This window comes from Mandrillus leucophaeus, unplaced genomic scaffold, assembly GCF_000951045.1.
Source record: "Mandrillus leucophaeus isolate KB7577 unplaced genomic scaffold, Mleu.le_1.0 Scaffold214, whole genome shotgun sequence".
NCBI classification, from domain to species: domain Eukaryota; kingdom Metazoa; phylum Chordata; class Mammalia; order Primates; family Cercopithecidae; genus Mandrillus; species Mandrillus leucophaeus.
Genome location: NW_012102188.1, coordinates 282,290 through 303,004, shown reverse-complemented (window position 1 = coordinate 303,004; position 20,715 = coordinate 282,290). Strand labels below are relative to the sequence as shown.

The 20,715-nt window shown below is 37.4% G+C and overlaps 1 protein-coding gene across 1 annotated transcript in view; it reads left to right on the top strand.

Moving 5' to 3' along the window:
- TMEM87B (transmembrane protein 87B) overlaps positions 1-19,308 on the top strand; it is a 77,987-nt gene extending 58,679 nt beyond the window's left edge. Inside the window, exons 15-19 of the mRNA XM_011980516.1 lie at positions 1,001-1,074; positions 6,725-6,798; positions 8,807-8,859; positions 14,394-14,424; positions 16,106-19,308. Coding sequence (XP_011835906.1) covers positions 1,001-1,074; positions 6,725-6,798; positions 8,807-8,859; positions 14,394-14,424; positions 16,106-16,165 — 292 coding nt within the window. The 3' untranslated portion in view covers positions 16,166-19,308. The remainder of the gene's footprint in view (positions 1-1,000; positions 1,075-6,724; positions 6,799-8,806; positions 8,860-14,393; positions 14,425-16,105) is intronic.
- Positions 19,309-20,715: the final 1,407 nt, after the last annotated feature.

The window sequence follows — 20,715 nt, the reverse complement described above, 5'->3', positions numbered from 1 at the left end:
TTCTGTACCTTCCTGTTTAAGGTCTCACCTATCATCTCAGCACTTTGGGAGACCAAGGCGGGTGTATCACTTGAGCCCAGGAATTCGAGACCAGCCTGGGCAACAAGGCGAAACCCCGTCTCTACAAAAACAATACAAAAATTATCTGGGCGTGGTGGTATGTGCCTGTACTCCCAGCTACTTGGGAGGCTGAGGTGGGAGGATGGCCTGAGCCCAGGATGTGGAGGTTGCAGTGAACTGAGATCATGCCACTGCTACTGCACTCCCTTTTGGGCAACAGAGCCAGAAGCTGTCTCAAAAAAGAAAAAAAACTGTCTTTCCATATCAGCATATATAGATCTTTTAAAGGCTTAATGGCATTTCATAACATGAATGTAATATAATTTATATAAGCAGTCCCTGGTTATTAGACATTTTGTTTAAAAAATAGATTTTTGCTGTTAATGTTTTCAGAATGCTGTTGGACATCATCTTGGCAAACTTTTGTTAGTGTAATGTAAGGTAAATGAATTTTTACTTTAATGGCTATTGCCAAATGACCCTCCAGAAAGGTTGTCTTGATTCACGCTTTATCAGCAGTGTTTTGATCTTATCACATAGGAAATGTGGCCCATTCAGTGGGCTTTATTTTTGCCAATCAGATTGACAACTTTTCTTTTTTTAGGGAATAGACTGACAAGAGGTGGGCAGAGAGGTAAACCTGACATGGAGAAAGAAACAGCAGAAAGTTCCCTTCCCTCAACATTAAATATTGCAAAATTGCTTTGCAGAAAGATTTTACCCACTTAGGCTTTTACAAACAGGGTTTGAGAGCTCCAGTTTCACAATTTCTTCATAATGATTTTAGCTAATTTGAAAGTAAAATAATTATGTTTTCATTATTTTAAAGTATAAGAAAATTTTTAAATGTAGATTTTTTTATACAGTGGCTTTTAGCTATAAACTGAAAATTGAACAAGTTTAAACATACTAGTAAAACTGCTCCTTGTTTTTGCTATAGATATGCCTTCATGCCCTTAATAGATGATTCTGATGATGAAATTGAGGAATTCATGGTAACTTCTGAAAATTTGAGTGAGTAATATGTTTTCTTTTTAAATGACCATTGTACATATTGTAACAGAAATATTGTACCCTTACCCGTGATGCATGGTCACCTACATTGTTTTCTTCCTGTAAAATATTTTCAAAACTTTTATCTTCAGAAACCTTATTTTGGTAGACAGTAACAAAAAGGTCAGTGATGAAATTTTCAAGACTATTGTAGTTTGAGCTTTTGTTACTCGTTTGAGCTTGTTACGCATTTCGTAAAGTGTTGAAATGGTTACACTTTTTCATAAGAATGGTTTGATGTATATTGTGCTTAGCTGCTAAATAATGTTCATCTTGATTGCTAAGTTTCTTTGAGCTACATCTTTTTGATCTTTTTAAAGTATGCACACCTGTAATTTCTGGTCACACTCAAAGCATTTCTACTTAGTTTTAATGGTATTTTCATTCTTTCTATTCTACATAGCATTTTATCATTTTATTAATTTTATTATAATCTAATTAAGAGTCTGTTAAGGCAACATCAATAAGTAACTCAGATGTTGAGGGTAATTTTATCTTTGTTTCATTTTTTTGTCCTCTTACTTTTGCTTCTCTTAGTAACATTCTTTTTCACTTTTTGTTTTGGTTCTCTAATACATCAATGAAGTAGAAAACAGGAAAATAAATAGAAAAAAAATCATCAAATCTGAAAGTAATTACTTTGAAAAGATTAGCGAAGAGTGGCTCAACCTCTAGCTACACTAAACCAGAAATAAAGAGAAACTATAGTGGACCCTTGAACAATGTAGGGTTAGGGACGCCAACCTCCTGAGCAGTTCCACATCTACTTATAACTTTTGACACTCCCAAACTTCACTACTGATAGCCAACTGTTGACCAGAAACCTTACCGTTAACATAGTTATCACCTATTTTGTATGTTATATGTATTTTATACTGCATTCTTACAATAAAGTAGGTAGAGCAAAGTAAATGTTACTAGGTGGAAGGAAAGGGGAGGCAGGAAAGGCAGACATATATGATGTAACTTTTATTGAAAAAAACTTGCATGTAGGTGGACCTGAGCAGTTCAAACCCATATTATTCAAAGGTCAACTGTAGTACCGTAAGACAAACTTCTAATGTTGGAAATGATAGCGAGGACATTACTATGGTTAAAAAGGTAAATAAGGGAATATTATGAACAACTTTATAGTAATAAATTGGGCAATCTGGATGACGCAGACAAGTTCATTGAAAAATACATATAACAACCCAGTCTTAATTCTAACTCTGTGCCACTAAGTCTGAATAACTCTGATCGATTAGAATTTTTTTTTTTAAATTTTATTTTAAAATCTTCCTATAAAGTACCAGGCCCAAATGGATTCACTAGTGAGTTCTTTCAAATACTTAAGGAAGAAATATTCTAATTTTACACAAAATCTTTAGAATGTGAAGGACGTGGGAGTACTTAAAAGGCCAATACAACTGAAGTGTCAAAGTCTAACAGACATCACAAGAAAAACTTATAGACCAAAAATTATAGACCAATTATAGACCAATAAATATATCATTAATGATTGGACATAGAAAAATTCTTTAAAAATATTGGCAAATAAAATCTAGCAAAACAGAAAGACAATCATAATCCAGTGGACTTCATCCCAGGGTTGCAAGGCTGTTTTAACATTCCGAAAGTCACTCAGTATAATTCATCATATTAAAATAGTACAAATAAGGCTGGGTGCCGTGGCTCAGGCCCGTAATCCCAGCACTTTGGGAGACCAAGGCAGGCAGATCACCTGAGGTCAGGAGTTTGAGACCAGCCTGGCCAACATGGCAAAACCCCCTCTTGACTAAAAATACAAAAATTATCCGGGCGTGGTGGTGTGTGCCTATAATCCCAGCTACTCAGGAGGTGGAGACAGGAGAATCACATGAACCCAGGAGGCAGAGTTTGCAGTGAGCCAAGCCACTGCACTCCAGCCTGGACGACAGAACAAGACTCTGTCTCTAAACAAATAAATAAATAAAATAGTGCAAATAAAAGAAGAAAGAAGAAAAAAATGACTTAAGTATCTCAAGTGGGTACAAATAACAAAAGCCTCCGCAAACCAATTCTAAAATGGTATGAAAACACTCCACAGTTAAATTCTGTTTAATGGTGAAATAGTGAGCACTTTCTTCTCAAGATTAGGGATAAAGTATGAGGGTATGTACATACCACTTTGATTCTGCAGCGTTTGGGAGGTCCTACCCAGTGCAGAGAGGCAAAACAGAACTCCGAAGAATGTAAAAGAACATGTGGAAAGGAGGAAGTAAAACTCTGTTTATTCGCAGGCAAAAGGTTGTGTATGGAAAATCCCAAGGAGTCTACAGAAAAGAAAAAGTACAGTACAACTAATAAGTGACTGTGACAGTCATAGGGTATAGGTCCAATGTGCAGAAATCAATTGTTTTTCTACATATTAACTGAAAACAATTGAAGGTGAAGTTTAAAATGTTATTTACCATACCTTCAAAAATAAAATACTTAGAATAAGTTTAATCAAAAATGTGTAAAACTTCTGCAATGAAGACTATAAAACAATGCAGAGGTAATTTTTAGAATAAGTAAATGTAGAGATAGAACATGTGTCTGAATTGGAACTCTCAGTATTAAGCTGTCAGTTTCCCAGTCTGATAAATAGATTCAGTGCAATCCCAATTATAATTCTAGTTGACTTTAAAAAAATACAATGGTTAAGTTGATTCTAAAATGTATATGGAAAAGCTAAAGACCTAGAAGATCCTTAACATTCTTGTAGTTACAACATGGATGAACCTTGAAAACATTATGTTAAGTGAAAGAAGCCAATCACAAAAGACCACATACTGTATAATTTTGTTTGTATGAAAGGTCCAGAATAGACAAGTCCATAGAGGCGGAAAGTAGATCAGTGTTTGTCAGAGGTTAGAGGAGGGGGAAAGTAGGGACTGACTGCTAATGGGTTTGGGGTTTCGTTGTGCGGTGATGAAAATTTCCCTAAATTGGATGGTGGTGAATATCTCAAATCTCTGTGAATATCTCAAAATCTAACTGTACTTCAATATGGTATGTGAATTATCTCTCAATAAAATAAAATCAGTTGATTTATACTGATTTCAAGACATAATTATTTCAGATTACAGCAATCCAGACAGTGTGGTATTGGCATAAGGATAGAGAAATCCATCAAGGTAGTAAAATAGAGTCCAGGAATAAACTCATGCATGTGTGGTCAGTTGATTTTTGACAAAGGCACCAAGGCTTACATGAAGAAAGGATAGTCTTTTTAATAAATAGTACTGGGACAACTGGATAAATGTGTAGGAAAAAAAATCATCTAGACTTTTGTTGCACATCTCACAATCATTAATTCAAGATGGATTACAGACCTAATGGAAAAGCTTCAACTGTTACTCTTCTAGAAGAAAACGGGAAAATATTTTAATGATGCTGGATGGGCTAATTTCTTCGGACACAAAAAACAGTAACCATTAAATTAAAAAATGAGACTTTATCAAAATTAAAAATCTACGCTCATCAGGAAGAATTTAAGAAAATAAGAAGGCTAGCTACAGCGGGAGACAAAATATTCTCAATACATACATATCTGACAAAGGGCTTATATCCAGAATATAAGTAGAATTCCTGTAAATCAATAAATGATAACCTATGTTGCAAAAAATGAGCAGAAGACTTGTGTAGACACTTCAAAGAAGACATAGGAATGGCCAATAAACCCATTAAAAGGTGCTCAATATAATCAGTCATCAGGGAAATGCAAATTAAGACCATAATGAGCTGCTACCACACATCTGCTAGCATGGTTAAAATTAAAAAGTCTAATAGGACCAGGCATGGTGGCTCATGCCTGTAATCCCAGCGCTTTGGGAGGCCGAGGCAGGTGGATCACCTGAAGTCAGGAGTTCGAGACCAACCTGGCCAACATGATGAAACCCCGCCTCTACTGAAAATACAAAAATTAGCTGGGTGTGGTGGTGCACACCTGTAATCCCAGCTACTTGGGAGGCTGAGGCAGGAGAATCGCTTGAACCCAGGAGATAGTGAGCACCATTGTACTCCAGCCTGGGTGACAGAATGAGACTCTGTCTCCAAAAAAAAAGATAAAAAACAGTCTGATAGCATGAACTATTGGAGAGGATGTGGAACAGCTGGCTCTCTCATACAGTACTTGAAGGAATGTAAAATAGCACGACCTCTTTAGAAAGCAATGTGACAGCTTCTTACAAAGTTAAGCATATACCTACCATACAGTCCAGCTGTTCTACTCTTAAGGTTTTTAGCCAGAAAAATGAAGCAGATGTCTACAGAAACACAATAATGTTTACAGCAGCTTTATTCTTAATAGTCCCAAACTGGAAATAACACAATTATCTATGAACAGGTGAAAAGATAAATTATGGTATATCCATACAATGGAATGCTTTTTAGTAATAAAAAGTAACCAACACTCTATAACATGACTAAATCTCAAAAATGTTTATGTTGCATAAAAGTAGCCAAATACAAAAGTATGTAGACTCTATATACTGTGGTTCTATAAATGAAGTTCTGGAAAACAAACTATGATGATTATCTGAATCAGAGCAGTGGTTGTTTTGGTGAGGTAGGGATTGACTGGAAAGGAACCTAAAGAACCTTCTGTGATAATGGAAATGTTAATTGTATTGATTGGCATGGCAGTTACTTAAGTATATATTTGTCAGGTTTCTTCGGACTGTACACTTAAAATTTGTAGTGTGTGTGTGTGTGTGTGTATGTATATATATATATGTGCACACTTCAGTGTTTAAAAATCACCGTATTCCCCTTCTAAGAGAAAGGTTGGGGTTTCAAATGTCCCAGGAAAACATTTTTGGATTGAGGAACCTAATTTGTTTTTTTACAACAGCTTATGTTATAATTGTCCTAGTTTATGGAGAAGCAATATTTGCAAATTATTTAAATAACAAAAGTGACTACTTTACTGAGCATAGATTGTGTATCAGGCATTTTATATGTGCTGGCTTGTTCAGTGGTCACTAGAACTCTATGAGGTAGAAACTACTATCCCCAGTTTATAGTCAGAAACACTAAGTCACAGGAAGTTAATTGTTTTGCCCAGGATTCCAGTGAGGCAGTCTAGTTCCAGGATGCAGGCACTTAGCCTTTGCCCCACTGAAACTGCAAACATACGGAAGAGCCTTGGTCAAATAGGAAAGAAATCTTGTTCTTTCCGATCTTCTTTATGCCATACACGCATTTCAAAATTTGTACATCACAGATGGAAAGCATACCCAAAGATGTGTTTTGTTCTTGAATATACCATGAATCCTGAAGATTTTTAAATCCATGAACTTTAAAATAATTGCAATTAAGGAAATATGTATGCATGTATATTTGTTTAAACTCCTCTAAAACTAGGATTCAAACAAGAAACTTGAGAACCTGGTAGTTCTGACAAATAGTTTTCAAAAATCTGTGAACTTTTTTCATGTATCTTCCCTACATTCCCAAATGGTAAATCCAGCATTCTGCCTAAAGTTTTCATTATTAACCCTCCATTTCTAAAAAGATGTAATTTTTTTTCTTATTAGGTTATTAAATTTCTAAAGGAAAATCTTATTTTGTGGTTTTATATATATGTTTATGATGTCTCTCGTAGCGGAAGGAATAAAATTAAGAGCCTCAAAATCAGTTTCCAATGGAACAGCTAAGCCTGCCACTTCTGAGAACTTTGTGAGTATGGTATATATTTAGTACAATCTTAGTCTTCCTTAGTTTTCACTACTGTAGAGAGCTATACGAGTGTCATATTCATCGACCCTCAGAAGAACAGTTTTTACTAAGGTTTTTCTGTTGTTACAAAAATTAGCGTTGCCAGGTAGCAATCCTGGTTGTCCATCACTGAAATACCTTCGCTGTAGGTCTCACTTCTCACCTGCTGTTCCTAGGCCAGCGGCATGAGCATCATCTGGGAACTTGTTTGTTTGTTTGTTTGTTTGAAACGGAGTCTCGCTCTGTCGCCCAGGCTGGAGTGCAGTGGTGCGATCTCGGCTCACTGCAAGCTCTGCCTCCGGGGTTCACACCATTCTCCTGCCTCAGCCTCCTGAGTAGCTGGGACTACAGGCACCCGCTACCACCCCCGGCTAATTCTTTTTGTATTTTTAGTAGAGACGGAGTTTCACCATGTTAGCCAGGATGGTCTCCATCTCCTAACCTTGTGATCCACCCACCTTGGCCCCCCAAAGTGCTGGGATTACAGGCGTGAGCCACTGCGCCCGGCCCATCTGGGAACTTGTTAGGGATGCAGAGTCTCAGGCCTACCCCAGATGCTCCTGAATTGGAATCTGCTTTTTGAAAAGATTTCATAGCTGTTCATCTGCACATTCGAGACGGGAAAGCTTTGTTCCAATAAAAGCTTGAATTAACTTTTCAGCATATGAAAGTGATTTTTGAAGCCATTTTAAATAACATTTGTTATCTGTTGGTAAAGAACTTTATGTGTTACCTACACGGTTACCAAAATTAACAGATTTTTGTTTGAAGTGGGAAGCTTGAATAAAATTGTAAAACATTGGGCTAAAAAATATTTTCTGCATGTTGTTTATGCATAAGAATGTTTTTGAAGACAGCAATGTAAAATGGAAATGTCTATCATATAGTTTTATATGTTTCTTACAGCTATATGTGCTGTAGTTAATACTATGTAAAAATTTATGTATGCATATATAAGTTCTGACAGGATAGATAATATGTGAAGACTTTTATCTGTTAGATTTGGCAAATTCTCTAATAGATTAGACAGATGGATAGCTAAACAAGATAGATTAGATAGATAAAATAGATTAGAGGGATGGATAGAAAGGATGGATGGATGGATAGATAGATAGATAGACAGATAGATAGATAGATAAAGATAGACAGACAGATAGCTACCTCAGCCAACCTGCTTTCCTTTTCTTGCCTCCTGTAAGGAGATGAGCATAAATACGAGTGACACAAATAAATAGGCTTTTCTAAAGTTATAATATTTGAGGTCAGGCACGGTGGCTAATGCCTGTAATCACAGCACTTGGGAGGCTGAGGCAGGCAGATCGCTTGAGCTCAGGAGTTCGAGACCAGCCTGGGCAACATGGTGAAACCCCATCTCTACTAAAAATAGAAAAATTAGCTGGGCGTGGTGGCGGGTGCCTGTAATCCCAGCTACTCAGGAGGCTGAGGCAGGAGAATTGCTTGAACCTGGGAGGCAGAAGTTGCAGTGAGCCAAGATTGCACCGCTGCACTCCAGCCTGGGTGACAGAGTCAGACTCTGTCTCAAAAGAAAAGAAAAAGAGAGAATATTTGTATTATCATCTTTTTTTTCTTTTATAAACTCATTATATAAGAACTTGAACAGATTAGGAGGCATAATGAGTGTTGCAAAGCAAAAAATCATTATCCTTGGTATTTTCTATCTTACAAATGAACTTTGTGTTTTTACTGTGATTTCTCAGGACAAAAAAAATAATACTTCATACATCCAACTAAAACCAAGAAGTGTAAAAATCTGAAATCCAATTTTTGCGTGTGTAAGAAAACAGTGGCATAATTTCTGTATGGCATGAGTGCCAACTTAGGACATATGTAGAAACTAAAAGAATGTCAAATATTTACATTTAAACACTTTAGTGTTACATATATTCTGTTTTTAAAATTCTGCTGTCAGGTGATATTAAGCAAATGCTAAGTATAAATATTTCTACAGGATGAAGATTTGAAGTGGGTAGAAGAAAATATTCCCTCTTCATTCACAGATATGTAAGTATCTTCTGTTAGAGTTTGATTCTAAATTTTAGACTGTAGTTTAAAAGGGATCGTTCTCATCCTTCGTCGTGTGCTTTTCAAACCTCATACTTCCATATCCCTGGGTAAGCCCCTACCACCAGGACATGGCCCTTACAGAACTACAAGGGAAACAAAAGCGCGGCTTGTTTCGGTTTTCACTGTACAGCAACCGTTTTAAAACGAGTGGCCTCTAACCACTCTAGCTTTTTCTGATCTGCCGTTATCAGGATCATTTCATTTTTTATCTATTATGGGAAATGTCAAACGTATGTAAACTTTTTTTTTTTTTTTTTTTAAGGTAACCACAGTACCATGTATTGTGAGGAAGCTTTTGGAGGAAAAACATGAGTATAGGAATCCCCTCTGGAAACGTTGAGCTATTCAGGAGCCTTTTTATCTATGTCCCGTTTGACACAAGAATTCCAGATAGCTGTTTCCATGGTAAATAATAGAATAGCCAAGTATGATAACATTTTTTTTACATATTGATCTTTCCCTTCCTAGCCCCCATCTGGTTTCTGTTTAGATAGTTTCTGTGTAGTATGATATTCCTTCTGCCTGAAGAATTGCCTTTACATTTCTTTCTTGTAGTGCAGGTATGCTGGTAGTGAATCTGTCAGATTTTTGTCTGAAGAAGTCTTTGTTTCACCTCTATTGAAGATATTTTTGTGGGAATAGAAATCTTTGTTGACCTTTTTTTTTCTTTCAACACTTAAAAGGTTGGTCACTTGAATGAAGACTCTTCTGGCTTTCATAGTTTCAGAGATGTCTGCTTCAGTTCTTATCTTTGTTCCACCACATGTTATATGAATTTTATTTGTGTGGGTTGAGGTTTTTTTGGGTGACAAGGGCAGGGGAATTGGCTGCCTTCAGGATTTTCTCTTTATCTTTAGTTTTCATCATTATGAATATGATGATTCTAGGTATGCGTGGGCATATATTTTCATTTCTCTTGGCTGTATACCTAAAGTGGAATTGCTAGATCATATGGTAACTCTATGTTTAACATTTTGAGGAAGTGCCAAGCTGTTTTTCAAAGCAGCTGCATTATTTTACAATCCTATCAGCAATATATGAGGGTTCCAACTTCTCCACATTTTTTGTTAGCACTTATTATTGTCCACCTTTTTGATTTTAGCTCTTAGTGACTATGAAGTGATATGTCATTGCGCTTATGAGTTACTGGAATTCAAACTGCCTTGTTGGGGAACTAGTGTTATTTAACTATGGAATGCAAACTGCCTTGTTGGGGGACTAGTGTTATTTAAACTGTGGTAACTGAAATTAATGTATAAATAGTCTATGCAAAGTAAGAACTGCCTATTCATTATGAAACTAACAATACACTGTTATACTTTATTTTAGCAGTCAGAAAAGGAAAATATGGGTGTATATATTCTTTTATATTTACCCATGTGTTTACTATTTCTTCTTTCTTTCCTCTATATATGAGCTAAGACCTTCCTCCTATACGTCTTTCTTTAGTATTTCTTATAGGATAGGTCTGCTGACAGCAAATTCTCTCAATTTTATTTATGTGAAAATGTATTTACTTTGCCTTCCTTTGTAAAGGCTAGTTTTGCTGGATGTAGAAATCTTGATTGACTTTTGTTTGAGCACTTCCAACATGTCTTTCCAATATCTTCTGGCTTTTGTTGTTTTTGAGGAGAAAGTAGTCATTAGTTGTATTGTTCTCATGTGTGTGATGTGACATTTATCTTTTGCTGTTTTTCTGATTTTTCCTTTATATTTGACTTTCTGCAGTGTGTTTATGATATGCCTAGGTATGGTCTTTTTCTTTTTTTGTCTATTCTCCTTGCGATTTGTTGAGCTTCTCAGATCCATGTCCCTTGGTCATTTTCCAGTGCCTTCAGCTACTTTTTTTTTTTTGTTTGTTTGAGACAGAGTCTTGCTCTGTCACCTAGGCTAGAGTGCAGTGCAGTGCAGTGGCGCAATCTTAGCTCACTGCAGCCTCTGCAGCCTCTGCCTCCTGGGTTCCAGTGATTCTCCTGCCTCAGCCTCCTGGGTAACTGGGATTACAGGCAGGCACCACCACACCCAGCTAATTTTGTATTTTTAGTAGAGATGGGGTTTCACCATGTTGGCCAGGCTGGCCTTGAACTCCTGACCTCAGGTGATCTATCTGCCTTGGCCTTCCAGAGTGCTAGGATTGCAGGCATGAGCCCCCGTACCCGGCCAACTACTTGTTTTTGACCAGGTTTTGTCAGTGTTTTTTGTGGAAGGAATCATCTGACCTTTTGTGTCCACCTTTACTTGCTGTCTTGTATTGCAATCACTTTCTCTGTGACCCTTTTTTCCTTCTTTCTTTGTTTCATTTTCTTTGTTGTTTTCCTACCACACATTAAGATTTCTGTTGAATTTATTCTCCCTTGGGTGCCTTGTAATTTTCTCCATCACTGGAATCATTTTTGTCTTTTTCTTTAACTTTTTTTCTGATTATGATTGATTCTTTGAATTTCTTCGTGCTTTGTTTTTATCTACTTCTGCTCTTGGTTTTTAGATTTCTCACTGTAGAATGCCGAGACCAGCTCAGTCAGGGAGACCCTAACCCAGCGGCACTAGAGGAATTAAAGACACACACAGAAATATAGAGGTGTGAAGTGGGAAATCAGGGGTCTCACAGCCTTTAGAGCTGAGAACCCCGAACAGAGAGTGACCCACATATTTATTAACAGCAAACCAGTCATTAGCATTGTTTCTATAGATATTAAATTAACTAAAAGTATCACTTATGGGAAATGACAGGATGGGCTGAATTAAATGAAAAGGTTGGGCTAGTTAACTGCAGCAGGAACACACCCTTGAAGACACAGATCACTCATGCTTTTGTTTGTGGCTTAATAATGCCTTTAAGCGGTTTTCCCCACTGGGCGGGCCAGGTGTTCCTTGCCTCATTCCTGTAAACCCACAACCTTCCAGCTTGGGTGTTAGGGCCATTATGAACATATCACAGTGCTGCAGAGATTTTTTTTATGGCCAGATTTTGGGGGACTTGCTCCCAACAGTAGAATGTTTTTAATATTACCAAATGTTCTTTTTAAGTTACTGTGTTTAATTTGGAGTATTGTGTGTTATAACTATAGTTTTCTTCTACTGTAAAATGTCGTGATTTTCATTTTCCTTCTTTTTTCTTTCCTGCACTATTATATGGAATTGATTTTGGTTTTCCCATTCTGAGAGATTTTATGATGAAGGTTCCTGGTTTGAGTGCCTTTTTCCATCAGTGCACATGAATTGTAGTTTCTTTTGTGGATGACAATGATGGTATGGAGTAGGTGAGATTGGTGTTGTTTTGTTTTTATTTTATTTCTGCAGACCTTTCCACCCCGCCGCCCCCCCGACTTTTTACTGTCTTCTTTTTTTTTTTAACTACGCTATCACATCTCCAAGGAATATTCCTCTTTTTTATATATGATCCTTTCCTGAAAACAATGATCGTTCAAGGCTGCTACTTTCTGTGCCGCTCGATTTGAGCCCCTTCCGTGTAGCAGGGGCTGTGAACTTCTTCCAAGTCGCTGGTTTTATTCAGTCTGTTGGTACTAAGCGTTGGGCTTTTTTGGAGAGGTTGATTTTTGTCTGTGGTTGTCTGAGTCCTCCCACCCCTCTACTGTTTTTCCCAAAGTCTTTCAACCCTCTCTTTCCCCTGCTGTCGGTACCCATGAGCTTGCAGTCACAGCAGGGAATCTGTTGGGATTTGACATTTATTTCTCTATTTACATATAATTTCAAGTTTGTGGTGTTTTTCTGGTAATGCTGAAGGTATGTGTCTTTCGTGGTTTTGTTTGCGATCCTTAGTAATTTTATGGTTTTTTGAGCAAGACTATATGGAGAGATTCAAATTAGGTGGCCACCACTATTTTGCAGATTTGGAAACTCATGACTAAGCATTTTAGAAGGAAATTATGTAAGCAGGCTTACCTCCTACTGTGCCATCACTTCTTGCTGGAAACCAATAAGGCTCCTAGGTAGTTCTCTTTACATGTGAGAAAGTCACCATTCGCTACTATTTTTTTTCCGTAGATAGAAATATCTTCTTGGTTATGAAAAATCCTTTGAAATATAGAAGATTAAACTGTTGTATTTGATGTCTTCATGAACCATTTATGTGAAATGAGTAGAGCTGCATAATCTAAGATGATTTCCAAAATTTTAGGTTCTTGGTAACCTTTGCTTCTTCACTTACGAAAACTTTAACCCAATAAATGTAGCCCAGTGCTATCCAAAATTAATGTACAATTTACATAGCAAGTTTAGTATTTAGACTTCAAACACAGAGAAAAGCATTCGCCTTATACATCTGTGGAAATGGAACAAAAATTTTATAAGTCATGGGACATTTTAAACAGATCATGAATAACCATTTGATATGTATTATGAGATACTGGTATGATATTCACTGTGAATTTCCTCATCTTCGATAACCCATGAAGGTGACATTAGCTTAGCTTATCTCCCTCTTTAATGCACTGAATCATTCTTAATAAGTTTTAAGTAGTCATTAACATCACAGCAGGGACCATTGTTGATCTTGCTAGTGTTTAGCTCTAAACAAAGTACCAGGCATGCAGCAGACTGCCTTCTGGTTCACCTTTCCTCTAATGCCGTCTTCTCCCCCATATTTTCCTTAATCGTATTATTCCAAACAGTCTGCTTTGGCTCCTTCCTCACACTAGTCAGTCTCCTGGCCCTCCTGGCTTCACCATGGACCGCACTGTAGGTAGCATCCTCTGGAGTTGTGCGTGGCTCTTTCGTGACAGAACTTTGGCACTTGCACATTTCCTTCAGGTTCTCCTCCCTCAGACCTCTGTTGCACATTCAGGCTGGATTAAACTTACTTAACATTCGTTACATTCTTTTTATCTATATTATCTTTGTTGAGCAAAAGTTCTGTTGTATGACACTCTCTAGTACCCTTTGCTGGCAGACATCCAGACAGTGGTCATAATGACACAGAAGTTAAGCAAATGCTGGATTCTGTAAATACCACCTTTCATAATGTGTTTACTCATAAATGGGTTAAGTCTGCAACAAAATTTTTGGATCATCACATTTGTGTAATCATCACCCAGATCAAAGAACAGAATAATGTTACTGCCCTAAAAAGCCCATTTCCCATTTCCCTTTCAAATCAGGAGCCTACTTTCCCAAAGGTCCTGCTATCCTGAAGCGTACAACTGTAGATTACTTGTGTCAGTTTTTTAAATTTTATCCCTCAGGAGATCATCCATTTGCTTTGCTGTATAGTATTCCGTTGTCTGAATCACCCACGGTTTACCCATTGGGGTTATTTTCAGTTGAGTGCTATTGAGAACAGCATTGCTGTGAAAACTCCTGCACGTCTGTCTGCGAGCGTAGGTGCTCCCTTCTGTCACCTGTGGATATCCTGGGTGAGAATTGGTGAGCCATGGCACGTGCCTGTATTCGGCTTTTGTGGATACACTGGCCTTACTGTTAACATTATTACCTTTTTTCCCCTTTTATTTCAGAGCTCTTCCAGTGTTAGTGGATTCAGATGAGGTAAAATATATGTTTGCATATTTCCTTGGAGCTGATATTTTCACAAAGTAGAGAAGTATTTCAGAAAGAAGTTCTGAAAACTACTTTTTAAGATTATAAATTGAGCAGACAGAAAGATGCTATGAATTGATTTGTGGGTAAAGTTGGAAATATTTATGGATAAAGTCCCCATTTCAAACAAGAACAAGATAACACTTATTGGTATGAAAGAAATGAAGAATTATTTTATGACATCTTGATTCTATGGTTTTCTAAAATCTTGTATATAGATAGGAGTTTAAAAGATTTTAAGATGGCAGTTCGTCTAAGTTAATCTCTGATACTTGTAGACCTTTTGCTGAGATATTAAAGTTCCTATCTCATTTTCATTTGCTAAGCAGGAAATTTGGATAGAGGGTGTGGATTTAGGAAAGGTTTTGGGAAAAAAATTAGCTGTGGATCACATGGACATTGAGTTGTGGCACAAGGCAGGAAGAAATCTGAAGTTTAAGAATTAAAGGCTGGATGCATGGAACATTAACTTTCAGAAAGGACGAGTGGAGGGAAGTCAGTGGTAGCTAAGTAGTAACTTGTATGGCGGCTGTAGCACATAAGAGGAGCCAGAGCCGTATTCGTTGAAAGAGAAGGGAAATGATTTTGGCGTCAGTCTGTTATTTGACTGTACTGGGACAGGAAGGTTTGAGAAGGCCTTACTGTAAAACAGTTAAACTTCAAGATTTATAACTCTACAGAAAGATGTAGCATTACAGAAAGATTCATAACTCTACAGAAAGATGTAGAATGTAGATTAAAAGTAATTTAAATGCCCCTTTAAAGGTAATTTTATGCTACATCTTTCTGTAGAGTATTTAAAGTATTAGTAAATAATTCATTTGTAATTTAATAATACATTAATTTAGTAAAGTGAGGCAAATCTCTAGATGAGCTAGGCCTGAGAAATCCATTTCAGCTCCATTCCTGCCTCTCACTGGAGATTCTGAACTTGACATGTTTTCTAGATAGCAAGAAGTTGAAGTTTTCTGAGCTTCGCAGCAGATAACTGACTCTACATTATTGGAGAGTATAGATTGTATGGTTATTTTTTAATTTTTAAATTTTTTGTAAGGATGAGGTCTCACTGCGTTGCCCAGGCCGGTCCCAAACTCCTAGCATCAAGCAATCTTCCCGCCTCGGCCTCCCAAAGTGCTGAGATTACAGGCATGAGTCACTGTACTTGGCCTTTTATTTTCTGTATCTGATATTTCCATGTATATTGTGGAATATATTTACTTCCCCTAAATGTGGCTTTTGAAAGATTAGAAATTTTTTGGTCCGGGCGCGGTGGCTCAAGCCTGTAATCCCAGCACTTTGGGAGGCCGAGACGGGCGGATCACGAGGTCAGGAGATAGAGACCATCCTGGCTGACACGGTGAAACCCCGTCTCTACTAAAAAATACAAAAAACTAGCCGGGCGAGGTGGCGGGCGCCTGTAGTCCCAGCTACTCGGGAGGCTGAGGCAGGAGAATGGCGTAAACCCGGGAGGCGGAGCTTGCAGTGAGCTGAGATCCGGCCACTGCACTCCAGCCTGGGCGACAGAGCGAGACTCCGTCTCAAAAAAAAAAAAAAAAAAAAAGAAATTTTTTGTTAGGATTCTGGAAGTAGCATCGACATGTTGATACATATCTTCTTTTTTTTTCTTTAGGAAATCATGACCAGATCTGAAATGGCTGAAAAAATGTTCTCTTCAGAAAAGATAATGTGATTGGAACCCATATAAGTGAAATGTAGTTAAGTCTGAAGGACTATCCTTCATCAAGACTGAAAGCGAGCTTTGTTTTGATATTGCATAACAAATTTTTATTGTGTTCTCTCGGAAGTCTGTGTATCAAAATGAAGAATTCAGGTGGTAGGAGGGTTCTGCAGTCCTTTTGAAGCTGACTCTTGAGTGTCAGTTGAATATCCAATAAATTGGATTTGGAAATAACCTGAGGAAAGTATTATGAGAAAGATCTGCACAGATGCCTCTTAGCTTACAGGTGGCAGGCCTGTGGGTTTGGGTTCTCTCTCTTTTCTCTGGAACATATGACAATTCCAGATTACAGAAAAATGCTTTTTAATGAATACCCTTGGTCTTTTTTGTAGTCACCTTTGAGGTAGATATTGTGATTTTCTGGAGTATAGTATATCCGTGTCTCTATGTCTTGGGTTTACTAGATGCAATAGTACTTTTCTTTGACATTTGTACTGAAGTGATTTGATATTAAGTAAAACAGTTAATGTTTGAATATAGGTGTATTTATAGGTTCCCCCCCCCCCGGCTTTATAAAAATCTGTACAAAGCCCTTGTTTGAGTCTCATCATGCACATCAAATCCTGGAGTTAGGTCTTCTCTGAGCTCAGGGGAACACAAGTACACAGAGAGACGTCTTGAGGGTCACTACCAAAGAATTATCCTCATTGTCCCTCACTCAGGCCATGTGTACGTGTGATGCTGCTGAGTCTGCTGGGGTGGGTGGTGGCCACATGGCTCCCCCGAAGCACTTCGTACCTGGCAAGCTGGGAGACCCATTACTGGTGAACTTTGTGGAAATTAGAACTGTATCTTTTACATAATCTTGGCATATTACATTTCATAATAAAAACATATATTTATTTGCATGCCACATCACTGTTGATTTTATAGTTTCTTAACCTTCAACCATGTTTTGTACCTTATTTCATTACATCGTATATTTGTAATGTGTAATATGAAATCTTTTACTTTAATATCTTTTTTAAAAATGTAGAATGTTCTAAACTTGAAAGGCAATTGAATGTAGTATGATGAAAATGTGAATGTTTTGCTGCTTTCATGACCAAAGATACAGGGGCTAGTGGACATATAGAATAGTAATTAAGTCTAGAATCTTGTATGTCTTGTCTTTGAAGGAGTTCTAACCTTGTAAACTGAGAATGACTTCAGAGAAATTTGATTAAGAAAATATTAAAATCTTAACCGGCACAAGCACTCCAATTTTTTTCACTGTGAAGCCGGAAGCAAATTTTCTTCTTTTTTTTTTTTTCAAAAGCCTACCTTCTGAATTTATCTCTTGTTTACTCATTTCAGAGAGGGTAGTAAAGAAGATCTATTTCTGGTAGTCATATCTCTTGAAAGATATTGGCAAATGGGTTTTCAGTCGTGACCATGTGGAAAGTGAACAGTGTTGGCAAACACTGAGAAAATCATGCTTTTCAAGATGCCCTTGCTTTGGGATATCCTTCCTAGGGAGAAAGAAAGTCTAATTTAACAATTGTGAATTCCGTTTCTTATTTCAGTTTCTGCTGCAGTAAAGGGTTCCCACCCTCTACAGTTCCCAGCATTTATATTCTGTTGTATTCTCCCCTTAGCCCAGTAACATTTTTCTCTAATACCCCACTCCCCAAGTGTTGAGACAGATTGACCCCCTATTCATTATGTGGCTCTAGTTGAATTTTAAAATGTGGAATACTGGGCCTGCAGGCAGTAGGAGCTGCAAATCTGGTAGAGTGGGAGTGAGGAGTTAATGGTGAGTATGATAATAAGGGAAATTGCGTCTGACAGAACCTCAGTAATGTTTACCAAAACATGTCTTTCTACAGCTGGTGGGATAAATGATGCTACCTCTGTAGCTCAGCTACAGGCTGCGGTGCAAACTTTTCTTCCATCCAGAGAAAGCAGAATTCCCTCCTAGTAGCCTCATCACAAATACTGTTTCTAGAAGGGCATGTGCTATCTGTCACCTTCAGTAATATTTGTGCCATCTCTTGATGGCTGACGACCTGGATCGAGTATTTCTATGAAGGGCCTTCTTAGGCCCCTCACATACGCAAGAGGGGTGCTCTAGTGCCATAGTTCACAGGACGAACATCAGGAAAAGTTATACCTAGGGGTACTGAGCAGCTCATCATCCGTGCTTCTTCTCAAAGTTTCCTGAAGCTGGCCATCAGGTCCTCTGAGGCACTCAAATCAGTTTACTTTTAGCATGCCCCCATCAGGATGGGTCTCCCTGTGAGTGAGGGAATCTGAGGATACGGGTCTGGTGTGATGTTTTTCTAGGCAAAATGCCTAAGTGTTCTAGTTATGCCATTCATATTAGATTCATATGATGTGTGAGATTTGCTTAAAAGGGAATTTTCATGATTTGATTTAGATTAGTATTTAAATATCTGCTTTAGACAGCAATTAATTTTATTGCAAAAATAAGGAAAAACGTGAATATGTGGATTTTTTAAGCTTGAGAGATGATAGAAGGTTCCTATATTTTTCTTGTAAAGAAAATAGTATTTTAACTTACACATCCTGTAGAAAATACCACTTTTTCCCCTTGTATTACAGTACAATGTTTACACTACTATACTGTCAAGCTGAAAGTATAAAAAATGTACATATACATTTTGATTTATATATCCTTTTTTAAAAAAACATTTGAGTTTGTTGCACTAGGCTGTACATGACTAAAGTTGACAGATGCTATGCTAGATTTATAATCATTAGTTCTGGTACTTGTGTCTTTGTGTGATCAAAGCATGTAATAAGCAATACAAAATACGAAGCCTTAGAAGAAGGTTAACATACTGGTTAAACATATTGAATGTATATAAGCGGCAAAACTAGATTTTTAAGGAAGCGTACATTATAATATTGGAGCTCAGTACTGCATGAAGAAACTTCTTTAAAACTAGGAAACATTCATTTATTTGGGGAGAAATTTTAGGAGTTTAAGAAGTTGTATTTTTCTATTTTAAAAAGTTAAATTATTCTGTAATTTGGAAGAAGTTTCGTTGAATGTAGGACATAACTATTTGAAGAGTTTTCATTTGAAAAAATTGATGTATTTTGTGCCTTAATATTTTGTTCTTTTAATAAAAATGCTCTGAAATTTTGAATGATTCTTGATAGTATTTATTGGTGCTAGGTTATATAAATCTGTGGGACATATAGACATATATAGACTCCAGTAGCTGGCAGGACATAAAATTCTTAAAACAGGAGGCACAGCTAATCAAACATGGAAAAGTGTTCAACCTCAGTGGTAGTAAAGAAATGCAAAACAAAAGATAGGGGATAGTTTAAAAAATCAAATTAACCTAAGTTTCTACTGGGGTATATTTGTAAAATCCCTTTGCTTTCAAAGTCTGATGAAATGAGCACCGTTATTCATGATGGTAATATAGTTCATTCCTTTTTTGTGAAAAGTTCACCAGTGTGTTTATAACCTTTGAATACTGTCAATTCTGGTGATGTTTTAAAAAAATGATTCAAAATACAGAATAAAGTTTCTGCACAAAAGTGTTTATTATAACATTAAAGTAGAAATAAAATTAGAGATAAACAATATCATAGTTAAGTGAATTATGGTTTAACCAGCTACTTTATGGGATATTGTCTAGCCCTTAAATTATGAAGAATTTATAATAAAAACACAAGAACTGATGCAGCGGCACATATGTGAATGCTTGTCTATGTAAAAATAAGGTAGAGCGACTTACTCTCATGGTTCAGAAAAAATGCATTATATCTTCCAACTTTTCTATAACTTAATGATTATTTTGAAATAAAGATAATTAAAAAAAAAAAGTAGGCCGGGCGCGGTGGCTCAAGCCTGTAATCCCAGCACTTTGGGAGGCCGAGACGGGCGGATCACGAGGTCAGCAGATCGAGACCATCCTGGCTAACACGGTGAAACCCCGTCTCTACTAAAAAATACAAAAAATGAGCCGGACGAGGTGGCGGGCGCCTGTAGTCCCAGCTACTCGGGAGGCTGAGGCAGGAGAATGGTGTGAACCCGGGAGGCGGAGCTTGCAGTGAGCTGAGATCCGGCCACTGCACTCCACCGTCTCAAAAAAAAAAACAAAAAACAGAGAAAGGATCGAGTAGAAAAGCACCGGAGTGGCACACATGGTTAGTGTTGAGGCTTAGCTACGCTGTGGTCACAGCTTGATTTTAACCTTTCAAAAACATAAGACAAATAGTTTATTTCTTGCTCATGTGACCATTCTGCAGTAGGTATAGCGGTGGGGAGGGCCACCCTCCTCCACAGGGTCCCTCAGACACCCGGAATTTATTTCCATCTGGTGGACCCACCATACCCTGGGGCCTCATTTTTACCCCTGATTTTCTAAGGTAAACATATTCAGCATAACTATGTAAAAATAATTGTGCCTTCATTAGGCTAGATATCAGAAAATCTAGAGAAATGTGTTCTTGGGCCACAGCTTAATCTTATTAATTAAAAAAGAAATCCATCTTGCTGTTAGTAGATGGGACATGGGGAATTTTCTTCATGGACATTC